Genomic DNA, 24,850 nt, shown 5'->3' with positions numbered 1-24,850 from the left:
AGAGTTGGCATAATCTTTAAATGAAAATGAAAATGAATTGTTTCATTCTTGGGCTAATTTTTCTAAAATGATATGAGGGAGAGATTGATCATTTTATTGATGAAAAAATAGATGATATGTTGGTTTGTTTTTTTATTTTTCAAACCAATTACCATGGACATGCATCTTCATATAAACTGCTTCAAAGTATGGGCAACAATGATTTATCATAGTTGTTTGTCTTTGTTTCACATAAATGAATATATGCTCTAAACTAATGGCTACATATAATGGATATTACAGGAGAAAGGTTTGTGGTGATGCTTTTTTTTCTCCACACATTTTTCTCCTGAGATTATTTTTTATTCAATCAGAAAGTATATATGAGATAAATGTTTCTTTTCAGTTCAAAGCAGATGAGGAGGAACAAAGTAATTATTTCTTTGTTTTTTTTGTTTAACAGGATATGCTACCTACATAGATTATCTCCCTTGTCCTTTTTAGAAAGAGCCTCCTCCTCCTCTTCCTCCTCCTCCTGAAGGTTGAACACAGCTGTTATCATCATGAGTAGGATGTCAGTCAGTGTGCCATTGTGATCAGTCTCTAGCAAGGCTTTCTCTAATACCTCTATAACATTACAAACATACATATAATGAACACAATGATACAAAAACCCAAACAATTAAATTGGTCACTTAGCCATCACCCACAGAATTTAATTTCCTATTTTAGTTTAGTTCAATAACAGAATTATGCGTCCAAATAAATAATGTTATTCTGCTATTTCATCCACACATATTTTCACTGGGAGAGTTGTCTTGCTTAAAATTGTCCGACGGTGACAAGTTTATGAATTACTGGCTACAGCTGTACTATCTGCTTGTTTGTGATCTGACCATGTGAAAAGAATTGACATTTCTACTTTATTTAGACTATCTTGAATCTATTTCCACCTCAATTCAGCAGTGACAAAATTGGCAAGTAAAAAACGAACTTTGCTTGTCGCCGATAAAACAATGCGCTTTTCTATTGTTTATGCACATGGCACAGGACATCTTGCATTAATTCCATACATGCTGACAAATAAACATCTGGGCCAAACTTACCCAAACAATTTAATTTTGCTGGTTAACGTTTTTCATTGGACAAACCACCCAAAAAATGGAATTTATTTTTGACCATTGGCCACCACCAAAATAAAATATTCGCCCCCCCCCCCCCCCCCCCCCCCCCCCCCCCCCCCCCCTAATACACTTAACATTGCTGTGCCGGTCGCCATGATGGCGGAAGAAGCACTTGGATGACTACGATTTACGGTCATTATAAACGCTGTAGCGAAATCCGGAAAATCGTAAAAAAATTGAGACCTGCGTAGCCAAACCTAATAAAATGTTTTAGGGTCGGCGGAAAAAATAGGGTCGGTCGGGAAAGGGGAAACACAACTATATTTTTATTTTGCCTTATGGCAATCTCATAAATTATTCGTCAATTCTTGAATTAGAGTATTTATTTATTTATTTATTTCCAATTCTACAGACCTGGGGGTCCATTTATAGAATGGATAACAAATACAACACCAGAGATTCCAGAGGGATCTTGGCGCCCACCATTGAATGATCTTTATTTCATGTCAGATTGATCTTCTCTCTATTTTTCCATTCCTCTTACTAATCTGTGTAAATTGAGAAACATCCCTCCTGTACTTTTCAAACTAGGGGAACTAATATATGAAATTTGAGATTTAGAGATAATGGCTGTCTGTCGCCATGTTGTTTTCAGATTGGTCCTAAAATGCAATACGAGGGACCAAGGAGAACCTATATATGAAATTTGACAAAGATCCCTTCAGTATCTATCTGTCAAATAGCGATAAAAAACTTCAACTGTCTAAATCCAAGATTGCTGCCAGTTGGCCATGTTGTTTTCAGATTGGTTCCAAAATGCAATATGCATAACTAAGGACCAATTCAAAATGCAAGGACAACCTACATTTTAAATTCTAGAAAGATCCCTTAAGCACTTTCTGAGAAATAGCGATATCAAACTTCAATGGTCAAAATCCAAGATGGCTGCCTGTCGGCCATGTTGTTTTCTGATTAATCCCAAAATGCAATATGCACAACTTGGGATCAAGGGGAACCTGCATATGCAATTTGACAAATATCCCTTCAGTTCTTTCTGAGATCTAGTGATGACAATCTTCAATTGTCAAAATCCAAGATGGCCACCTGTCAGCCATGTTCTTTTTCCATCGCTCCCAAAATGGAATATGCACAACTAGGGACCAAGGGGAACCTGCATGCGAAATTTGAGAAAGATACCTTCAGTACTTTCTGAGATTTAGCGATAACAAACTTTAAATGTTAAAATCCAAGATGGCCGCCTGTCTGCCATGTTCTTTTCCGATCACTCTCAAAATAGAATGTGCACAACAACGGATCAAGAGGAAGGTGCATGTGAAATTTTGTAATGATCCCTTCAGTACTTTCTGAGAAATAGTGATAACAAGTATTGTTTATGAACAGCCGGACATCCCGACAGACGGACAGACCATGGACCACGACGCAAGGTGATTTGAATAGCCCACCATCATCAGATGGTGGGCTAAAATGTCACAGTAGCAATGTTTTAACTTAACAAAGAAATAATTTTTCAAGGTGCTTCAACCAACAAATATGATTCTTAACATTGCCATACTTCAATATATGAGACAAGAGATCCCAGAGGGATCTTGGCGCCCACCATTGAATGTTCTTCATAGGTTCCATGTCAGATTGATCTTTTCTCTACTTTTCCCTTCCTCTAAGTCTTACTAATCTGTGTAAATTCAGAAACAGCCCTCTATAGCTAGTACTTTTCAAACAATGGGTACCTATATATAAAATTTATGATTTAGCGATAATGGTTGTCTGTCGGCCATGTTGTTTTCCGATTGGTCTCAAAATGCAATATGCAAAACTAGGCACCAAGGGGAACCTACATATGAAATTTGAGAAAGATCCCTTCAGGACTTTCTGAGAAATAGTGATAACAAACTTCAATTGTCAAAATCCAAGATGGCTGCCTGTCGGCCATTTTGTTTTTCGATTGATCTCAAAATGCAATATGCATAACAAGGCACTAAGGGGAACCTACATATGAAATTTGAGAAAGATCCCTTCAGTACTTTCTGAGAAATAGCGATAACAAACTTCAATTGTCAAAATCCAAGATGGCTGCCTGTCGGCCATGTTGTTTTCCGATTGGTCTCAAAATGCAATATGCATAACAAGGCACTAAGGGGAACCTACATATGAAATTTGGGAAAGATCCCTTCAGTCCTTTCTGAGAAATAGTGATAAAAAACTTCAATTGTCAAAATCCAAGATGGCTGCCTGTCGGCCATGTTGTTTTCCGATTGGTCTCAATATGCAATATGCATAACTAGGCACCAAGGGGAACCTACATATGAAATTTGAGAAAGATCCCTTCAGTACTTCCTGAGAAATAGCGATAACAAACTTCAATTGTCAAAATCCAAGACGGCTGCCTGTCGGCCATGTTATTTTCAGATTGGTCTCAAAATGCAATATGCATAACTAGGCACCAAGGGAAACTTACATATGAAATTTGAGAACGATCCCTTAAATACTTTCTCAGAAATAGTGATAACAAACTTCAATTGTCAAAATCCAAGATGGCTGCCTGTCGGCCATGTTGTTTTCAGATTGGTCTCAAATCGCAATATGCATAACTAGGCACCAAGGGAAACCTACATATGAAATTTCAGAGAGATCCATTCAGTACTTTCTCAGTAATAGTGATAACAAACTTCAATTGTCAAAATCCAAGATGGCTGCCTGTCGGCCATGTTGTTTTCCGATTGGTCTCAAATCGCAATATGCATAACTAAGCACCAAGGGGAACCTACATATGAAATTTGAGAAAGATCTCTTCAGTACTTTCTGAGAAATAGCGATAACAAACTTCAATTGTCAAAATCCAAGATGGCTGCCTGTCAGCCATGTTGTTTTCCGATTGGTCTCAAAATGCAATATGCATAACAAGGCACTAAGGGGAACCTACATATGAAATTTGGGAAAGATCCTTCAGTCCTTTCTGAGAAATAGTGATAAAAAACTTCAATTGTCAAAATCAAAGATGGCTGCCTGTCGGCCATGTTGTTTTCCGATTGGTCTCATTATGCAATATGCATAACTAGGCACCAAGGGGAACCTACATATGAAATTTGAGAAAGATCCCTTCAGTACTTTCTGAGAAATAGCGATAACAAACTTCAATTGTCAAAATCCAAGATGGCTGCCTGTCAGCCATGTTGTTTTCCGATTGGTCTCAAAATGCAATATGCATAACTAGGCACCAAGGGAAACCTACATATGAAATTTGAGAAAGATCCCTTCAGTGCTTTCTGAGAAATAGCAATAACAAACTTCAATTGTCAAAATCCAAGATGGCTGCCTGTCGGCCATGTTGTTTTCCGATTGGTCTCAAAATGCAATATGCATAACTAGGCACCAAGGGGAACCTACATATGAAATTTGAGAAAGATCCCTTCAGTACTTTCTGAGAAATAGCGATAACAAACTTCAATTGTCAAAATCCAAGATGGCTGCCTGTCGGCCATGTTGTTTTCCAATTGGTCTCAAAATGCAATATGCATAACTAGGCACCAAGGGTAACCTACATATGAAATTTGAGAAAGATCCCTTCTGTACTTTCTGAGGATTAGCGATAACAAGAATTGTTTACGGACGGACGGAGGGACGGACGGAGGGACGGACGGACGGACGGACGACGGACCACGGACGCAGGGCGATTTGAATAGCCCACCATCTGATGATGGTGGGCTAAAAATGCTGATACAATGTAAACATCCACATGCAACTAACCCTTATTAAGTAATATGGTTTAATAGTTTGATTTTTATCTTACCAAATGTGAATCCTTTAGGGAAATACTCTTTCAAATCAAACAGAGCTTTAAAGCTATTGATAAATTCAATGACCATGACAGCATCACCAAAGGATTCCACTGGGATCTTGGTCATTACAGGTTGAGGCTCTGGCAGTACCTGAAAATTTAAGTAAGTTAGTATTTTCTGTAACAACTTCTAAAATTCACCGTTACAGAAGAGTTTGGTCTCTCCATTTACGCTATACATTTAAATTAAAGAATGACATATATTTCAGTAGAACATAAAAGGAAAACTATAAGCCAAAGACAGATGACATATAGCCTTTTCTACATATAGCCCTGGAGAAAAGCTTGTAAACCCTATAAGCTAAGAAATTTGACATACACCTAAGGTACCATAAAATCACATGTGAATTTAGGATCAGCCAAGACAAGTTGAAGTATTTTGAACCAAAGTTATTTTGTAATTATCATGGCTGGGGTTGATTTTGTTCAACAAAATCATGTTTGAGGCAGACAAGGATGATATGTTGCAGAATATCAGCCCAAGACTGTAGTATATAAACCTTGAACACATACAGGTACTAATGGCTTCTTCTTCCTGGACTTGAAAATGACATGTAAAAGGGCATTGAAAAGGAAGTAAATGCAAATAAATTAAACCTTCAACAATCATCAATGATTGTTTCTTCACTAGATATATCTTGATATTTTGAATTTGACCTGATCATGTTCACTGTCCCCTTGGTAATTCAGAAGATGTCAGTTATTATTTCAGCACATTTTGACCTTTGTGATTTAGAGGGTCTATTGACCTTTGTGATTTAGAGGGTCTATTTACCTTTAGGTCATCACACTCCATGTCGTCTCTTATACGATTCCACTCCCTCAAATACTCCAACTGGACACGTCGTTCTTCCATCAATTTTTCTCGTTCCTGTAAAAACCAGAAGAGATTGTTTTTTGCGAACAAAACCTTTTATATGTCCTGAAAACTTTGTGGCATATGGTTTATTTTCAAATAAAATAAAATGTTTTTTAAAAGAACTATGCATGGATTCTATGCCCTCGTTTCTCTATAATTCCATTTTCCAAAAAACAAGAAATTAACTAGTCCTGGTCCTATAGGAACAATGATCTATTCTTTAAAACTTTACACCTGAAAAGCAAGAACTAAAAGGAATTTTTGTTTGCTAATGTTTAAAGTTCTACTTTCTTTATAATGATATAAAAAGTAAAACATGAACTTTATTAACAAGGGTAATTCTATATGTGAAGAAGAAAGGTCAAATTACAGATTCAGCATCAAATATTTACCTTTTGTTTCTCTTCTCTAAGCTTTTGTTTTTCTTCCATCATTTTCTTTCTTTTTTCTTCTTTTTCTGCCATTTTTTCAGCCATCCTTTGCTGTTTAAGCTGTTCCTTGATAGCTGCTTTTTGCTCCATAGTTAGTTCAAGCTCGGCCTTTGCTTTTGGAGATTTTTCAACTAACAGAAGAGAAAAGAAATTATCAGAATACCCACATTATGTTGGTTAATGTTGTTTACAAGTATTCTCAGATATTATTGAATATAAACATGAGTTGCCTAGTTATATCAAATCAATAGGGCCAAGGTATTAATTAAACATTAATAATATGCAGATTTGAGGTATCAATGAGTGTGCATAAGTGCAAATTTGAGTTACCAGTATGTGTAAGTTAGAACTTGGAGAGGTATGGGGTTATCTAAGTTGAATCTAACAAACCAGTGGAAGAAAATTAAAGATAGAGCTGAGGAGCTAATGAGCAATTTATCCAACGCTTAATTGATGCATTTAAAGTAACTATAACTGTAACAAGAGGCCAATGGCCTTAACGGTGACCCAAGTTTTGAAATATTTCTGTCAACTCAACCCTTTTTGACCCCGCCTATCAGCCCCTGGGAGGTCAGTTGTGCCAACATTCACTTACTATCAAATTGTCATCCCATCCTGCTAATTTGAAACATTCAACAAATGATAGTCATAAATGTAATTTCCCCGATATAAACTAGTAAAGTTTACCCCCTCCCGAGGTGTAAATGTGATACCCCAGAGTCATGAAATTCACATTTTTAGTAAAGCATCTTATGACTCTTCAGTCTATGAAATATTTGATTCTACCTTATTTGGGTATTGGGAAGACTTTTGAAATTTCAGTTAATTTGACCCTTTTTGGCCCGCCCATCAGCCCACTGAGTCAGTCAGGGCTAACATGTGCATACCAAATTGTATTTTCATGCTGATAATATTTACCAAGTAAGAATGAATTTCTATAGAAAGAAAACAAATGATAGTTAAAAATATGATTTCCCTATGTAAAGTATGGTGAAGTTTACCCCCTTCCAAGGGGCAACTTGAGAGACAAGGGTCATGAAATTCACAATTTTGGTAAAGCACCTTCAGTCCCCTTGGAGGTGGGGGGAGCATGTAATACACAATAATTTTGGTTGGTCTTTGGCCATGGAAGGTTTCTGCAAAATTTCATTAAAATTGGTTCAAGGGTCTCTGAGAAGAAGTCAAAAGTGCAAGTTATCTATGGATGCACGACAGACAGCGGATGCAGGAAAAATGGGGAAAAAATATCCCTTAATTATGAAAATTTAAGTGTCCGTAACCATGTTTGTTAAAACTCTTCAATCAATGCAAAACAATGACATTACAATTCAGTAGGCTTTACAAGAATTAACTTGTGTATCACTATATCTTCAATCCACTTCACTATTCATAAGACGAAATCAGTATCTATTGAGTATAAAATCTACATGCAGATTTAGCTGCTTTAAGCTTGGCTGCCATCCCGAAACTGAAACTAGAGTAAATTTCATAATAAACTATCTAATAACCTGAGAATATTTACACTGGATCTAGTCTAAGCCTGCTATATGACATTTATCTACATATTACTATTATGGTACACATCACGGCAAACTGAAGATACTTTGCAAAAGACAATTTAAATGAGGGCAAATGCTGTGGAACAGTTATTGTCCCTATTGATCTGAAGATGTTAATCGTCTCATGGCTAGATCATGCAAACAAGTCTAACCCTTTTCTTTTTTTGATTTTTCCTCCTTTTCCTTCTTCTTTTTCTTTTTCCCTGAGGTATCTTGTTCTTCCATTTCTTCATCCCTCTTTGATGCTGGCAGTGCTTTCCTTTTTGACTCTGTGATCTCAAATCCTGGCACTGGACCAGAGAAAAAGTCCAGGAAGCTGGCCTTGTCTAGTCCTCTTTTGATAACTATGTCATTCTACAAACAATAAAGAACTTACTACAACTTTCTGCACAAATGCTTCATCACAACTTCCTATAAATAATTTGACTACAATGTTATACACTCTTTAACATTTGTCATTAAACAAACTAACTTGAGAGTGGTAATTTCACAGTAATAATGATTATTTTGTTTTCAATTGTAGTATCATAGTTCCTCACCTTGACTCTCCAGATTCCCATGTGAGGCTCACAATACTGTTTAAGGAAGAGCTTGCTCTTATCTCTTGTGTACAAGCCCTTTTTCCGACTGTAAGGGAGTAAATAATATTTAAAAAATATCAAAATTGCCCTATTTGAATTGCAACACCACAAAACTTAATTAATAAATCATTTCCAACAATTTTTATAAATCTCCATGAATCAGTAAAAGGATGGATATCATTTTTTTTCTCAAAACAATAAATCATATCAGGTTTCATTTATTTCATATTTCAAATTGTTGACTATAAGGAATTGGCACAAAATTGTTTTCTCTAATTGTTTATCAAATGCCATGCAAGTGCTACATGTGAGCTATCAAGTCAGTTCAGGGTAACACACTGGTCAGAATGGACAGATTAAAGTTTTCATTATGATACAAATATTGTACATGGCGATTATTATAGTACCATATATACATGCCATACTTCCCGGCGTGAGACAAAATCTCCCTTATTTTGAAATCATTTATTTCCTCCCGGCAGGAGAGCCCAACTTCCCGTATTTTGTAATTCCCTCCGGTATTTTTGCCGACGCCATATTTGTTTACAATTCAGTAGTTTTTCTCGCGAGATTTGGCTAAATTTAGCGATCACGTGATCCATCTGTTCACGTGATCATTCAATCAAAATGGCGCCTGTTGGACACGGCTTTCACACGAAGCTTTGTCTAGTGTAATGTTTGCGCTAGAATATCTATCACCATGAAATAAAGGCAAGTCGCTTACAAACAACTTTAACCATCTTTGCTAACAGACTTGAATTATTTTTTGTTTTCTTTTAGGACCATACTTTGATGATGGTAATTGATACAGAGTCTGGTCAGACGCAAAATCACACGTGTTTTTCATATAACATTTGTATCGTTGATCAGTGATAGCAAGCTGAAATCCGATATTTTCTTATAGAAAGCTATCAAAATAAGCACATCTGGTGGTCGTAGTGGTCAATCATGATGTTTACAATGACTGTATAGTCCATGACAGAGACAATATACAAAATCTAGAATGATCGTGATAAGATTTACTGCAGTCTCCTAACATGAACATCTTCAGTTCTCATGACTTCATGTATACACTTGCACACTTGGAATATTTTTATATCTAAATGGTCCAACATAAGGTATCCCACATGACATTTCATGGTGATATTTTTCCAACTGATGTGTTCCCTCAGAGTGGATCAAGCTTTCTAATTTTAAGAAAAATCCAAACTGGTAAATGATTAACTTTCTTGTCTTAATCTTTAGCTACATGTAATTATAATATACCCTTTTCAAATGCTGTTATGTAATATGCATAAAGCCGTGAAACTTTTTGTGTTACATAAAAAAGTCAACAAATAATTTCAAATCATCAGAATCTGAATGTATACTATTGCATTTTTTACATTATGCAACTTTTTGTTGATTGCATATACAATATGATTAATATCCAAAATAAATATAAATATTCTGTATCACTTTCAAAATTAGTTTATTGTTTTAAAATTGCGTAAAAATGTTGATATTCATGTCGCGCACAAATCTCCCTTATTTTAGGCAAAACTCCCTTAAAATAATCATCAATCTCCCTTATTGGTCTCCTGAAAATATGGCATGTATGTAGTACAATTTTTGAAATGACAGAAAGTTTGTGTAAATTCAACATCGCTGGTTTAGGCAAGCCAGTGCATTGTGAAGAGACTATTGGTGTTATTGTTGTTGTCTGGGGGGTGGGTCATTGGAGAAAAGACTAATGTCTGTACCAAGATATATCATTGGTGAAAACAGGTACAAGTGGTATTGCTAACATTCCTAGTAAACTAAAAATAAAATAGGACATCATTGTAATTTGTAACATATAAGTTAGTTCTTATGGAGTCCTGTCATTTTCAAGGATCAAAACCCACCTGATTTGTTTGGATGGTACTGTTATGGTGATGTTGTTTTTGCCTCTCTCTTGGACAACATAGCGGTATTGTTCTGCTGGTAGTATGGATCCTCCCTTCCTTTTGGTTGCACTGTTAATGTATAGAGACCTGTATTATCTGTATCAGTTAACAGCAAGAACTTCACAGATACATAATGACGGTCTCATAATTACTGAATAGATTTACAGACTAGGAAATAACAATTAGTGCATGAAATATGAGGAACATTAAAATCTTAAAGATTTCAAGATTTGGAGATTTCCGATCACTTTGTTCAGAAAAATGTACAACATACAAAATTGGGAATAGGGTGGCCTACATTCAAATCAAAATAAAACAATGGAAAAACCCTTAGGGTCAGATAACCTAAAAATCCCCTTGCATCTTGTATTACAATACAACAGGTACCTTTCTTCTTCGTCCGAGTCAATAACAATACAGCCATTTACATCTGATATGCCAGAACTAGGTGGAATCACACGTAGAATCTTGCAAGCTTTCCTGCAAAAATATATATAAATTAGGTAATAATTCTTCATGATAGCCATTTTCATCAATTTATAACTTTATACCTCAGAATAACACTACTAGAAAGTGGTAAAGTTACAGAGAAAACTTTCTATAATCACTAAACGAGTATGTCATCCCATCTTTATACTTCAACCAAAAGTATTTTTTTCTTTCTCTATCAAATGACATTTCTATGTTGTAATATCAACCTTTGATTCAGTAGCTGAATGTGAATGTCTTACTAGAGCTAGAGTAGAGACACATTTTAAATAAATAATTTCCTTTTTTCAATACATATATATATCAGACTGTAACTGTACTAGGTGTTTTAAAACTCCATTCACCCAAGAATAGAAGTTTCTGCACATGATTTGCATAAACAAATTGCTTCGTTTCCTGTCATTCAAGATCAAATTCCTGTATAATGATTAAAAGATAAACATATATTGGTTTTCAAATATTTGCGTAGGACTTCAAACAAAAATATACCTAAAACTGATCACAAAGTTGAACCCTAAGAATGGGTATTATTTAATTACTTTTAATTTTCATCATGATGGAAGACAAGTTGAGTAAATTTTTTAAATAGAAAACAGAACTTATTTCCATGAAATAAAACTCACAATTTATTTCTAAAGAATAATTTTTATTAGTTTCATATAACTTGTAGTGATGTACTGGATACACTGTCACAGCCCAGGCTCCTTGTGTTGGTATAACCTTTTTTTTGGGAATCATTTCAAAATCAATTTCTAAAACGATTGATGATAAAGGATATATCTAACAACAACAAAAATCACCAAAAACAGGGATAATGTTGTGGATATTAAGCCATCCAACAATGTCTAAAATGTTTTAATGCATTTGGATGCAAATTTACAAGTGATTTAGTACATTTTTTTCTTTAAAGTCTGCTGTTATCTCAATTACTCCCGAAAATTTCCATGGAATAGTCAAACTATGATCGATCACAAAAAGTTATGATCAATACGGTAGTCATATATAGTCAGAGGTGGAACAACTACTCATCAATTAAATTGATTACCAAATAATAAGAATATGAAATGCAATATTTGTGAATAAAAATGTCATTAAGTTTATTCAGAATCCTCCTGGACCCAGTGGTGGACATCATACTCCTTTGAAGGATAAATTATCTGCTTCATTGCAAGTTGAAATAGAAAATAGAGGTCTAGTTGAACATTGACTTGTCAAGATTTCCGAGCTCTGTGAAATAGGCCTACTTTATGACACATTGTTTTTCAATCTTTCATCTGAACATACATATTTTATTCACATCTTTGATCAATTTCACCTCAATAACAGTATACAGCAACACACATCAACAAAACATTTGTATAATGTATACCTCTCTCCGCCAAGCATCACTTCTGCAACTTCTCCTATGAAGAACCGGTCCTTAGCAAAGACAAATATGTCGTCATTCATGTCTACCAAACGAGTTCGATGGGTAAGGTTAGCGAGAAATAAAACCGGCTTCTGCAAATATCCAGGAAAGGTAGCCAAATTTTTCAGGGCCTTCTCTTCGCATTCTATAGCTTCTTGATACGTCAGGCCTGCACGACCAGTGATAGAACATGACCATACCAGGCTATTGCAGAGGATAATGCGCTCAAAGAATTCCCTGTATAATGATAGACAAAAGATGCATGCATTAGCAATAAAATGGCGGTGGCTTGGTTTTTACATAAACACGTCTGGCGAATACGATTGTCGTCAAAATCAAGCACGTGGTAACCGTAGCTGTGAAATCGACATGTAAACATTTAAGTGATAATACTTACTCGTAATCTCTAAATATCTCGTTAGTCAGTTTGCAGTGGAAAACCTCTTCGTCTCCATCTAAATCGGGTGGTGGTTTCTGTCTGTGAAATGGCTGTCGTCGCAATAGCGGCATCTTGAATTTTGGAGGGAAAAACAAAGAAAGTTTTGAGTGACCAAATTTCACCCAAAACGACCAAAACTAAGCTAAAATGAAAGTAGGATGTTCAAAATATCATAATCGATCAAGTTTGTCCAGTACTTCGACGGAACTTCACCGGTTCTGATGAATTTATTCCTGTTTGCCCAGGCCTGCCTTCGCTCCTTCCTGACAATGAGGTCAAAGGATTGCTGGCGTGAAACACGACAAAACGCAGTCGAAATGGATTTGTGGTAGGGGTAAAATAAATCGTTGTTTAAAATAAATTTCTGACTGCACAATAATAACGACCATATGGACTGATGGAGTGGTTATCAATTATAGTATCTGCATAAAAAGATATTTTTTAATGATTTTATTGGATTTTTACGAAATAAAAACATTTGAAGGTTTTGGCGATATGCGATCGGAAAACACAAAGCAGGCGGGGCGAACAAAAAGAAACACGACTTCTGATTGGTCAGATGATTTTAATGTCTTATAAATATTCATGTCACCCGGTCATATGACAATAGTTTGCCTCCAAATACAGAAAACCTCTAACAAGGGAGACCACTCCTGTTGGCAAAAATTAAGCGGGAAATATTTTTTTTTTAATTATAAATCTGGCGTACAGCATATGTCATGTTTATATTGACAAATACCCATTTTTGTAGAGTATCAGAAAAAAATAGCACGCACACCTCGAGTATCCCCTCCTCTGGCGATACATAATAAGATAAAAAGTAGTAAAGTGTCCGAATTAAACATCTACGACTCCAAATCAAAATCATGTCTAATAGAATGTTATATCATGAAACTAGACATTGAAACTGAAATTTGACAGTTGGCTATTTTTTTCTGTTGCGAGGGCTGATACTCGATATTCTATATAGCGAAATTTGTGAATTATGAGTTTGTACAATATATACAACCACATTATCATTTATTTTCAGGACAGCATTTTTATATGTGTAAGCCTATAAACTTTATTTTATTTATTCAATTCATACATATACAATACACAATAATACAATCATAATTTGAATGGGATTCGGAAACAAGTATAAAACTTATATTAATCCGTCTCCTTTTATGACACATTAAGTAAACGGCAGCAAGTGGGAGAATACATAAGTGAGCAATTTAATACTTGTATAGTATGGTATAGTAAGGATGTCATAATTAAATATTTTTGCCTAAAAGTTATGGACGGATCACTTTTTATTGCATCTGGCAAGGAATTCCACAAAGGGATTACAGATGGCAGAAAGGATTTCATGTAAAGACTTGTGCGACAAGGAGGAGGGCGAGAGTTATTTCCAACACAAGTATTGTGATCATGGATGCTATTATTACGCTGAGGAAGAATTTCTTGTAGATACTGAGGAAGGAGACCGTGAACCATTTTATCGAAATGAATAATTGTGTTGTGTTTACATCTTTGCTCTAAGGGAAGCCAGCTTGTTTCAAGATACAGTTTTACTCTATTTGTGAGTTTAGTTCCGCCAGTAACTATACGCGCTGCTTCTAATTGGAGATCTTCTAGCATGTCAGAATGAGTTTTTGTAAGGTTATCCCAGACAATGTTTCCATATTCAAAAATAGGTTGGATAAGAGTAAAATACAGAGTTTGAAGGGAAGTACGATCTAAAGTGAATTTGAATCTGCGTAAAATATTTAATTTTGGTGAAACCTTAGATTTGATCAAGTTGATATGATCGGTCCAACCGCCATTGTTTGACAAAATCAAACCGAGATGCCTATGTGAACTTACCTCAGAAAGCAAAATATTGTTCATGTATAGAGGAGGATGATTTGGGGAATTAGTCTTTTTAGATATTAATAGGGTTTCCAATTTTGTAGGATTGAATTTAACCAACCAATTCGCTGACCATTCATGAATTTTACGAAGATCAAAATTCAGATCGACTGCACTAATCCTAGGTGAGTCGATAAAGACATACAAAGAGGTGTCATCTGCAAATAATTTTATATTAGCTCGTATGTCTTTTACAGTGTCATTTATAAATAAGAGAAACAAAAGGGGGCCCAGTATCGAACCTTGGGGAACCCCGGCCTTAATTTCAGACAAATTAAAAAAATTTCCGTTGATAACAACTCTTTGTTTACGATTGTAGAAATAAGACCATTCGTATTTCTTTACCATGGTCTAAAGCAGAGTAAACATCATGAGTGATAGCAAGAAGTTGATTAACGGGTGAGTCGCCGTGTCTAAATCCAGATTGGTGGGGAGATAGTAGCGAGTGGGCATGCAAAAAATTGTGAACATATTTAAAAAAAAAAATAGATAATAAGGATATCGGTCTAAAGTTTGTCAATAAGGAATTATGTTCTTTTTCATGTACAGGGGGTTACATTAGCAGATTTCCATTCTGTTGGGGAAAATACCAGATGTTAGAGATAGGTTAAACAGTGAGTTTAGGGCTTACAATCGAGGATTCACAAGTCGGGACCAATGGCTTTAGAACAGTTTAGATTTAATACAGTGTCGTTTGCACCAGTAGCAGTGATATGTATATTAGAAAGAGTGTGGTTACATTCGTAATTGATGTTTGGAAGTTCAGAGTTTGAGTCATCAATAGTTGACTGAGCACAGAAAAAATCATTGAACAAGGAAGCTTTTTCGTAATCATCTGAAACTAGTGTCATTGTGAAGAAGTGGTGGTATCGGGGATTTTCTATAATTTAGCAATAATGAGTATACAGTTTTCCACCACTTCTTCACATTGAGATTAGATGGTTTCTTGAGTGTACCACAGAGATTGTTAATATATGCGATTTTTGCATGTTTAAAAGTGTTAATGCATTTATTACGAAGTTGACGGAATTTAACCCAATGATCATTGGTAAGTGTACGTTTGGCTCTTTTGTGTGCACGTTTCCGTTTTCTAATTAGTCTTTGAATTTCATTAGACATTCACGGAGGCTCATTAGATTTAACAGTAATATTTTATTGGGGATACAAGTTTTTGCGATGTCAAGCAATATGTCTGTAAAATTCTTAACCGAAACATTTACATCGTCAACATTAATCAATGCGTTCCAGTTAATAGATTTCAGTTTATCTTTAAACACATTATAGTTACCATGAGCAAAGAACCAAACGTTACGCTTAAAAGTGTGCTTCACCGGCTTTATGACGTTGAAAGTACAGTAAGTAGGACAATGATATCTGACAGGTTGGTCAAGAAAACTTTCTCCAACTATGCACTTATTAATAACATTGATATCACTAGCACAAACTATATCTAACAGTGAAGACGAAGCTTCAGTATAAAATGTTGCGGGTTCTACTAGTTACGACAAATTAAATAAAATAAGCATATCACGTAAGTGAGAAGACTGGTTTTCAACTAGTAAGTTAGCATTAAAATCGCCTGTAATTACAATATTAGATAAACCTGTGTTAAAAGCATATTCAATAGACTGAGAATTATAGGACCAAGTGATAACAGGAGAATTGGGAGGCCTGTAGAAAGTGCAATATAAAAAAATCTCTGAACCAAGAACTATTTCTATCCATATACATTCTATGGTTGGCAGCTCTAGGTCATGCCCTCTTTTCGCAGATATGTAATCTTTAACATATATACAGATATACCACCACCAATACGATCGGGCCTGCAATAACAGAATGGGTCAGAATAACCAGACATGCTAAGTTCCGGGGAAATATCATTTTCATTTAGCCAAGTCTCGGTGAAGGATACTATAGTAAATTTGTTTAGTTCAGTATACAGTACATCAAGCTTTTGTTTGAGACTTTGAACATTAAGATGGACAAATGAATAGTTGTTTTTTTTTATCTTTCAAAATTTTTTATTTTCTTCCATACATATGCATACACGTAGCAATACATAATATTGGTGTATATTTAATCGCAACAATTACACTTTTTCATACGCTTAATAAAAAATTCGCTCATCAATACATGAAGTATACCTCAGATGCAGTTTCGTCCCAATACATTAAATCGTGCAATCGTATAAAATGAAAGTGTTCATCACGATATCATATTATCTCATTGTGTAATGTGGCTGATAGAACATGCTCTTTTATATATATATATATATATATATATATATATATATTTATTGTGTTGCTATAGCTATTTGTGGTATACCTCAGGTAAGGATATTGCCATATTAGTTCAGAAGAAAACTTTTTATACATATAGATATACAAAAAAACAGAAAACAAAAACATACATAAAGACTTCTTACATGCACAGACTCATACTTTAACAGTAATAGAGTTCTAAAAGTAACAATAACAAGTTTTTCTTTTTTTGATTTGTTACGTTACAAGTGCTTTCAAATCAACCCATCGTTTTTCAAATTTTTGGACAGTCATATTTTTCCTATGAATGTACTGTTCAATTTTGTAATGTTTTTCCAGTTCCATTTTGAATATAAATAGAGCAGGCAGATGATTTTTATACTTTTGCTTGTATATGTGCAATTTTGCTAAAACAATAATTAAGTTTATGTTGTTTATTTCGTTGTCCGTTTTCCCAAGGATAACATCTGAATTAATCAAACTCAGAGTTTTCCCGGTTTTGTTTTCTACCCATGTGGTGAATTCTTGCCAAAATTTTGTAACAAGAGTACATTCCCAAAACAAGTGGATTATTGATTCTATATTTGCTTTACAAAATGAGCATACAGGCGAGTTAATTACACCTATCATACGCAGGTATTTGTTTGTGCTAATGATTCTGTGAGTAATTCGGTATTGGAACCATTGAAGTGTTGAGTCCGAGGTTAACTTAAATATTATAAAGTTAATCTTTTCCCACCAGTATTGATTTTGATGTATATCAAGTTCAAGTGACCATTTGACTTTGTATTTATCGTTTGTAGATAAATCTTTAATAAAAAGATTATATATCGAGAGTCCTCGTTGTTTATTTGTTAAGATGTGATAAATGTACTTTTGACAATGTGGAAGTATAATAGTGGAATTATAATTTCTCAGAAAAGGCCATTTAGACAGAATGGTATTCCTGATGCCATAAAACTGAGTTAGTATTGGTGAAAAAGAAACTTTTTCGCAAAATTCTTCATAGTTTTCAATTAATTTACCTTGGTCATTACATAAGTCATACACATAACATATTCCTTTTCGTGACCATTGTTTAAAATGTAAGGTCTTGTTATCAATCTTTATTTCTGGATTGTGCCACAAGGGACGATACAAAACACTTTCTTCGTTGCATGGAAGGTACAAAAAACAATGTATATTTTCAAGGACTTCTTTCCAGAACAGATTTTTAATAGATTTCGACTTTTTTCTCCAATAGTCCGCCCCATATGAAATAATAGTAAATTTTGATTCGCCAATCACTTCTTCAAAAAGGTAGGTCCATGAATTCTCATTTGTTAACAGGCGTTTTATCCAGGATAGTTTCATGGATTTAATGAAAGCATCAATTTGAACCATTTTAAGACCGCCATCTTTGTAATTTTGAACTATCAGGTTTCTCGAGATTCTGTCGTTTTTCCTGCCCCATATAAAATTGTATAAAAGTCTTTCTAGGATTTTTACAAAGTCCTTATCAGGTCTTGGAATACTTATAAATAAATGTGTTAATTTAGAAAGAATGATGCTTTTAACAACTGTAATTCTACCTATTGGACTAAGACACCTCTTTGACCATATGTGAATGAGAGTTTTAATTTCTTTAAGTTTGTCACAGTAATTCAAGTCAGCAAGCTCTGACAGATTCGGACTAAATTTCACTCCTAGGAAAGTGAATGGTTCATTTGACCAAGAAAGGTTATTATTAGCACATATCCTATCCGTACTTAATTTTTTAGTTCCAAACCATATACACTTTGTTTTTTCGATGTTGGGTTTTAACCCAGAGTATTTGGCGTATTGAGTAAGAAGATCTAAAGTTTTCTTGAGTGCTTTGTCTGAGCCATCTAATGTGAGACCAGTATCATCAGCATACTGCGATAACTTGAATTCTTTATTACCGACTTTGATGCCTTTTATGTCTTTATCATTTCTTATTAATATGCCAAGTATCTCCACACACATAATAAAAAGATAGGGTGACAGCGGATCGCCTTGTCTACATCCTCTACCAATATTAAAAAATTGAGAGAAAAAACCATGTTGTGTAACACATAAAGATGCCTTTTGGAATAAAGTATGGATAACATTTTTGAGATAATTACCAAAGTTAAAATATGTTAAAACCTTTGTTATGAAGTTCCATGAAATAGAGTCGAAGGCCTTTTCGAAATCTATTAATAATAATAAACCAGGTATCTCCTTCTCTTCTGCATATTGCATTAAGTCATAAATTTGTCTAACATTTTCACCAATAAATCTACCTTTTAAAAAACCCCTTTGATTTTCATGTATTATACTGTTTAAAACATCTTTTAATCGATAAGCAACTGCATTAGAGAGTATTTTATAGGAGACATTAAGAAGAGATATTGGTCTCCAATTTTTTAGGAGTTCTCTAGGTTTATTACCCTTAGGTAGTAGAGATACAACACCTTGACAAATGAATAGTTACTGTCAGAAACAGACAGGTCACTAATAAACTAATGGAAGAAGGACCAGGATTTGATTCAATGTCACCAGATAATGATAAGAGCCAGTGAATCAGAACAAAATATATAGAAATAATACATCTACTGAACAATAGAAAATGTGATAAGATGATTTATAGTTGCAACATTTATAGAATGAAGAGATGCAAAGACTGACATAAGATATTAACAGGCATATGAATAATAGTAATAGCCTTACACAAAGTATGTCAAGGACGGTCACAATAATCGCATAGTTTGCAGACTGTACACTGTTGTAAGCCTATAAAATATTCTATAAAACATGAGCTACAATGTAGCTTGTGTAACATAAAAGATATAAATCTAATACTATAACAGGTACAAAATAACTCATAAAAAATCAGCAAAGGCTTATAATATTCAAAATGAATATATTTGGTATTTCTCTCATAAATATACTGGAATGGTTGATCTACACTGCTCCATGTTTAGATACCAAGTTGGTTCATCATTTGTATGCGTTTTGTTCAGGAATAATTGAATTTTCAAGTACGTTCCTTGTTAATTAACAGGGGTTACTCTGAGATTTAGATAATACTATACCCATTATGAAATAGGGGTAATTTATTCTTTAAACTTTAAAATTTTACATCTATTTTTTTTGCTATAATTCTTACATATTTCATCAAAACTTGGGAATTTCCCCTGTTTAGGAGAATTTTCCCCATTTTTATGGGATTTTTTTCTTGATGGGGAATTTGTTTTTATTTAAAAGGGAAAACACCATCAGTGGGGAAACTACCTAATTTCGGTAGTGAAATCGGTCTAGATAACTTCTGGTTAATAAGCCTAAAAGGCATTTAGAAAATTATTGACGTTTTCAGTTGTAAATGCTACGAGTTGATAGATATAAATGATTAATTTTAATTAATAAGCGACAATTTAATTCAACTTCTGTGAACTACATTAAGGGTATATCAAATTCATTACAAAATTAATTAATTTTATCTAACTAAGGGCCATATGCACACTTTTTGTGTTGTTCCGTTTATTGTTCTGCTGCATCACTTAAGACAGTTATATCTATGATAACTGATCAAGGCCATTTCTTTTTAATTTCTTTACCTTTCCGGGTCGATACTTTGATATACAAAATGTAACACGTCATCTACATACTGTGTATAAAATATAACACGTCATCTATATACTGTGTATAAAATATAACACGACATCTACATACCGTGTATAAAATATAACACGTCATCTATTTACTGTGTATAAAATATAACACGGCATCTACATACTGTGTATAAAATATAACACGTCATCTATTTACTGTGTATAAAATATAACACGTCATCTATATACTGTGTATAAAATATAACACGACATCTACATACTGTGTATAAAATATAACACGTCATCTATATACTGTGTATAAAATATAACACGTCATCTATATACTGTGTATAAAATATAACACGTCATCTATATACTGTGTATAAAATATAACACGTCATCTATATACTGTGTATAAAATATAACACGTCATCTACATACTGTGTATAAAATATAACACGTCATCTACATACTGTGTATAAAATATAACACGTCATCTATATACTGTGTATAAAATATAACACCTTCTATATACTGTGTATAAAATATAACACGTCATCTACATACTGTGTATAAAATATAACACGTCATCTACATACTGTGTATTAAATATCACACGTCATCTATTTACTGTGTATAAAATATAACACGTCATCTATTTACTGTGTATAAAATATAACACGTCATCTATATACTGTGTATAAAATATAACACGTCATCTACATACTGTGTATAAAATATCACACGTCATCTACATACTGTGTATAAAATATAACACGTCATCTACATACTGTGTATAAAATATAACACGTCATCTACATACTGTGTATTAAATATCACACGTCATCTATATACTGTGTATAAAATATAACACGTCATCTATATACTGACTGTGTAAAAAATATAACACGTCATCTATATACCGTGTATAAAATATCACACGTCATCTATATACTGTGTATAAAATATAACACGACATCTACATACTGTGTATAAAATATAACACGTCATCTACATACTGAGTATAAAATATAACACGTCATCTATATACTGTGTATAAAATATAACACGTCATCTATATACTGTGTATAAAATATCACACGTCATCTATATACTGTGTATAAAATATAACACGACATCTACATACTGTGTATAAAATATAACACGTCATCTATATACTGTGTATATAATTATAACACGTCATCTATATACTGTATATAAAATATAACACGTCATCTACATACTGTGTATAAAATATAACACGTCATCTACATACTGTGTATAAAATATAACACGTCATCTACATACTGTGTATAAAATATAACACGCCATCTACATACTGTGTATAAAATATAACACGCCATCTATTTACTGTGTATAAAATATAACACGTCATCTACATACTGTGTATAAAATATAACACGTCATCTACATACCGTGTATAAAATATAACACGTCATCTATTTACTGTGTATAAAATATAACACGTCATCTACATACTGTGTATAAAATATAACACGTCATCTACATACTGTGTATAAAATATCACACGTCATCTACATACTGTGTATAAAATATAACACGTCATCTACATACTGTGTATAAAATATAACACGTCATCTACATACTGTGTATTAAATATCACACGTCATCTATATACTGTGTATAAAATATAACACGTCATCTATATACTGACTGTGTAAAAAATATAACACGTCATCTATATACTGTGTATAAAATATCACACGTCATCTATATACTGTGTATAAAATATAACACGACATCTACATACTGTGTATAAAATATAACACGTCATCTACATACTGTGTATAAAATATAACACGTCATCTATATACTGTGTATAAAATATAACACGTCATCTATATACTGTGTATAAAATATCACACGTCATCTATATACTGTGTATAAAATATAACACGACATCTACATACTGTGTATAAAATATAACACGTCATCTATATACTGTGTATATAATTATAACACGTCATCTATATACTGTATATAAAATATAACACGTCATCTACATACTGTGTATAAAATATAACACGTCATCTACATACTGTGTATAAAATATAACACGTCATCTATATACTGTGTATAAAATATAACACGCCATCTATATACTGTGTATAAAATATAACACGCCATCTATTTACTGTGTATAAAATATAACACGTCATCTACATACTGTGTATAAAATATAACACGTCATCTATATACTGTGTATAAAATATAACACGCCATCTATATACTGTGTATAAAATATAACACGCCATCTATTTACTGTGTATAAAATATAACACGTCATCTATATACTGTGTATAAAATATAACACGCCATCTATAGACTGTGTATAAAATATAACACGTCATCTATATATTGTGTATAAAATATTACACGTCATCTATATACTGTGCATAAAATATAACACGTCATCTATATACTATGTATAAGATATAACATGTCATCTATGTACTGTGTATAAAATATAACACGTCATCTATGTACTGTGTATAAAATATAACACGTCATCTATGTACTGTGTATAAAATATAACACGCCATCTATATACTGTGTATAAAATATAACACGTCATCTATATACTGTGTATATAATTATAACACGTCATCTACATACTGTGTATAAAATATAACACGTCATCTATATACTGTGTATAAAATATAACACGTCATCTATATACTGTGTATAAAATATCACACGTCATCTATATACTGTGTATAAAATATAACACGACATCTACATACTGTGTATAAAATATAACACGTCATCTATATACTATGTATAAGATATAACATGTCATCTATGTACTGTGTATAAAATATAACACGTCATCTATGTACTGTGTATAAAATATAACACGTCATCTATGTACTGTGTATAAAATATAACACGCCATCTATATACTGTGTATAAAATATCACACGCCATCTATATACTGTGTATAAAATATAACACGTCATCTATATACTGTGTATAAAATATCACACGTCATCTATATACTGTGTATAAAATATAACACGTCATCTACATACTGTGTATAAAATATAACACGACATCTATATACTGTGTATAAAATATAACACGTCATCTACATACTGTGTATAAAATATAACACGTCATCTATATACTGTGTATAAAATATAACACGTCATCTATATACTGTGTATAAAATATCACACGTCATCTATATACTGTGTATAAAATATAACACGTCATCTATATACTGTGTATAAAATATAACACGTCATCTATATACTGTGTATAAAATATAACACGTCATCTACATACTGTGTATAAAATATAATACGTCATCTTTAAACTGTGTATTAAATATCACACGTCATCTATATACTGTGTATAAAATATAACACCTTCTATAGACTGTGTATAAAATACAACACACCATCTATAGACTGTGTATAAAATATAACACGTCATCTATATACTGTGTATAAAATATAACACGTCATCTATGTACTGTGTATAAAATATAACATGTCATCTATGTACTGTGTATAAAATATAACACGTCATCTATGTACTGTGTATAAAATATAACACGTCATCTATGTACTATGTATAAAATATAACACGTCATCTATGTACTATGTATAACATAAAACACGTCATCTATGTACTATGTATAAAATAAAACACGTCATCTATATACTGTGTATAAAATATAACACATCATCTATAGACTGTGTATAAAATATCACACGCCATAAGATATACTGTACATGCCAATCATATTCCTCCGGTGATGCTGTGGTATATTATATAATTATTTGTCTCCTCGGGATGCCTGATGGTATAGTCTCACACAACTAGATAATCCAAACAGCTGTTTCTCCTCAACCAAGACCCTAAAGTAAATGTGTTTCTGAGGATTGTTGTTGTTTTATTTTTCTCGAGTTGTTTAATTATAATTGTACTTCCTACATACATGTAAGTGAATAAATAGTAAAGTCTTTCTTAAGGATCTACTCCTTTGTGGTTTCATTCACGTTCAAGTCTCGTTTTTTATCTTGAGTAAGGTTTTTTTTTAATTAAAAAAAAAAAAGAAAAAAAAAAGAGAAAAAAAAAGAAAATGGTCAATCTTAATAGTAAAAGGTAAAAACAGCAAGTCACAAATTATGTCAAATTGGTATCTTTGACCGGTGATAGCACAAAAACAAGCACACAGGTATACATCCTTATTTCCAGAACGAGAAGATCCTTTCCTTTTGTAATCTAACATTGTCAACATTCGGGGATCATTCATTCAGTAATTTTTAATGGGAAAATACTCATTTTTACAAAAAAAAAAAAAAAAATCTATAAAATTTTCTGCTATTAAACATTTTAAAATGTTTAGAAGATCAAAAGAAAACAAGCCAATCTAATCTTTCAGCAATAAAAATGG

General features: G+C 33.2%; 1 protein-coding gene across 2 annotated transcripts in view; it reads right to left on the bottom strand.

Moving 5' to 3' along the window:
* Positions 1 to 13,069, bottom strand: part of LOC117323964 (bromodomain adjacent to zinc finger domain protein 1A-like) — a 33,030-nt gene extending 19,961 nt beyond the window's left edge. Inside the window, exons 1-11 of one of the 2 annotated variants that reach the window (XM_033879527.1) lie at positions 12,851 to 13,069; positions 12,612 to 12,724; positions 12,176 to 12,451; positions 10,705 to 10,797; positions 10,276 to 10,386; positions 8,348 to 8,435; positions 7,961 to 8,162; positions 6,211 to 6,380; positions 5,735 to 5,830; positions 4,912 to 5,050; positions 457 to 606 (exon numbers count right to left, since the gene is read on the bottom strand). In XM_033879527.1, the coding sequence (XP_033735418.1) occupies positions 457 to 606; positions 4,912 to 5,050; positions 5,735 to 5,830; positions 6,211 to 6,380; positions 7,961 to 8,162; positions 8,348 to 8,435; positions 10,276 to 10,386; positions 10,705 to 10,797; positions 12,176 to 12,451; positions 12,612 to 12,724 (1,438 nt within the window). In that variant the 5' untranslated portion in view covers positions 12,851 to 13,069. Of the gene's footprint in view, positions 1 to 456; positions 607 to 4,911; positions 5,051 to 5,734; positions 5,831 to 6,210; positions 6,381 to 7,960; positions 8,163 to 8,347; positions 8,436 to 10,275; positions 10,387 to 10,704; positions 10,798 to 12,175; positions 12,452 to 12,611 lie in introns of both variants that reach the window. The other variant, XM_033879526.1, reaches the window with a different exon arrangement.
* Positions 13,070 to 24,850: the final 11,781 nt, after the last annotated feature.

Source organism: Pecten maximus, chromosome 3, assembly GCF_902652985.1.
Source record: "Pecten maximus chromosome 3, xPecMax1.1, whole genome shotgun sequence".
Classification (NCBI taxonomy): Eukaryota; Metazoa; Mollusca; class Bivalvia; order Pectinida; family Pectinidae; genus Pecten; species Pecten maximus.
Note: the sequence above shows the minus strand (reverse complement) of the source record. Positions and strands in the feature narration are given on the sequence as shown.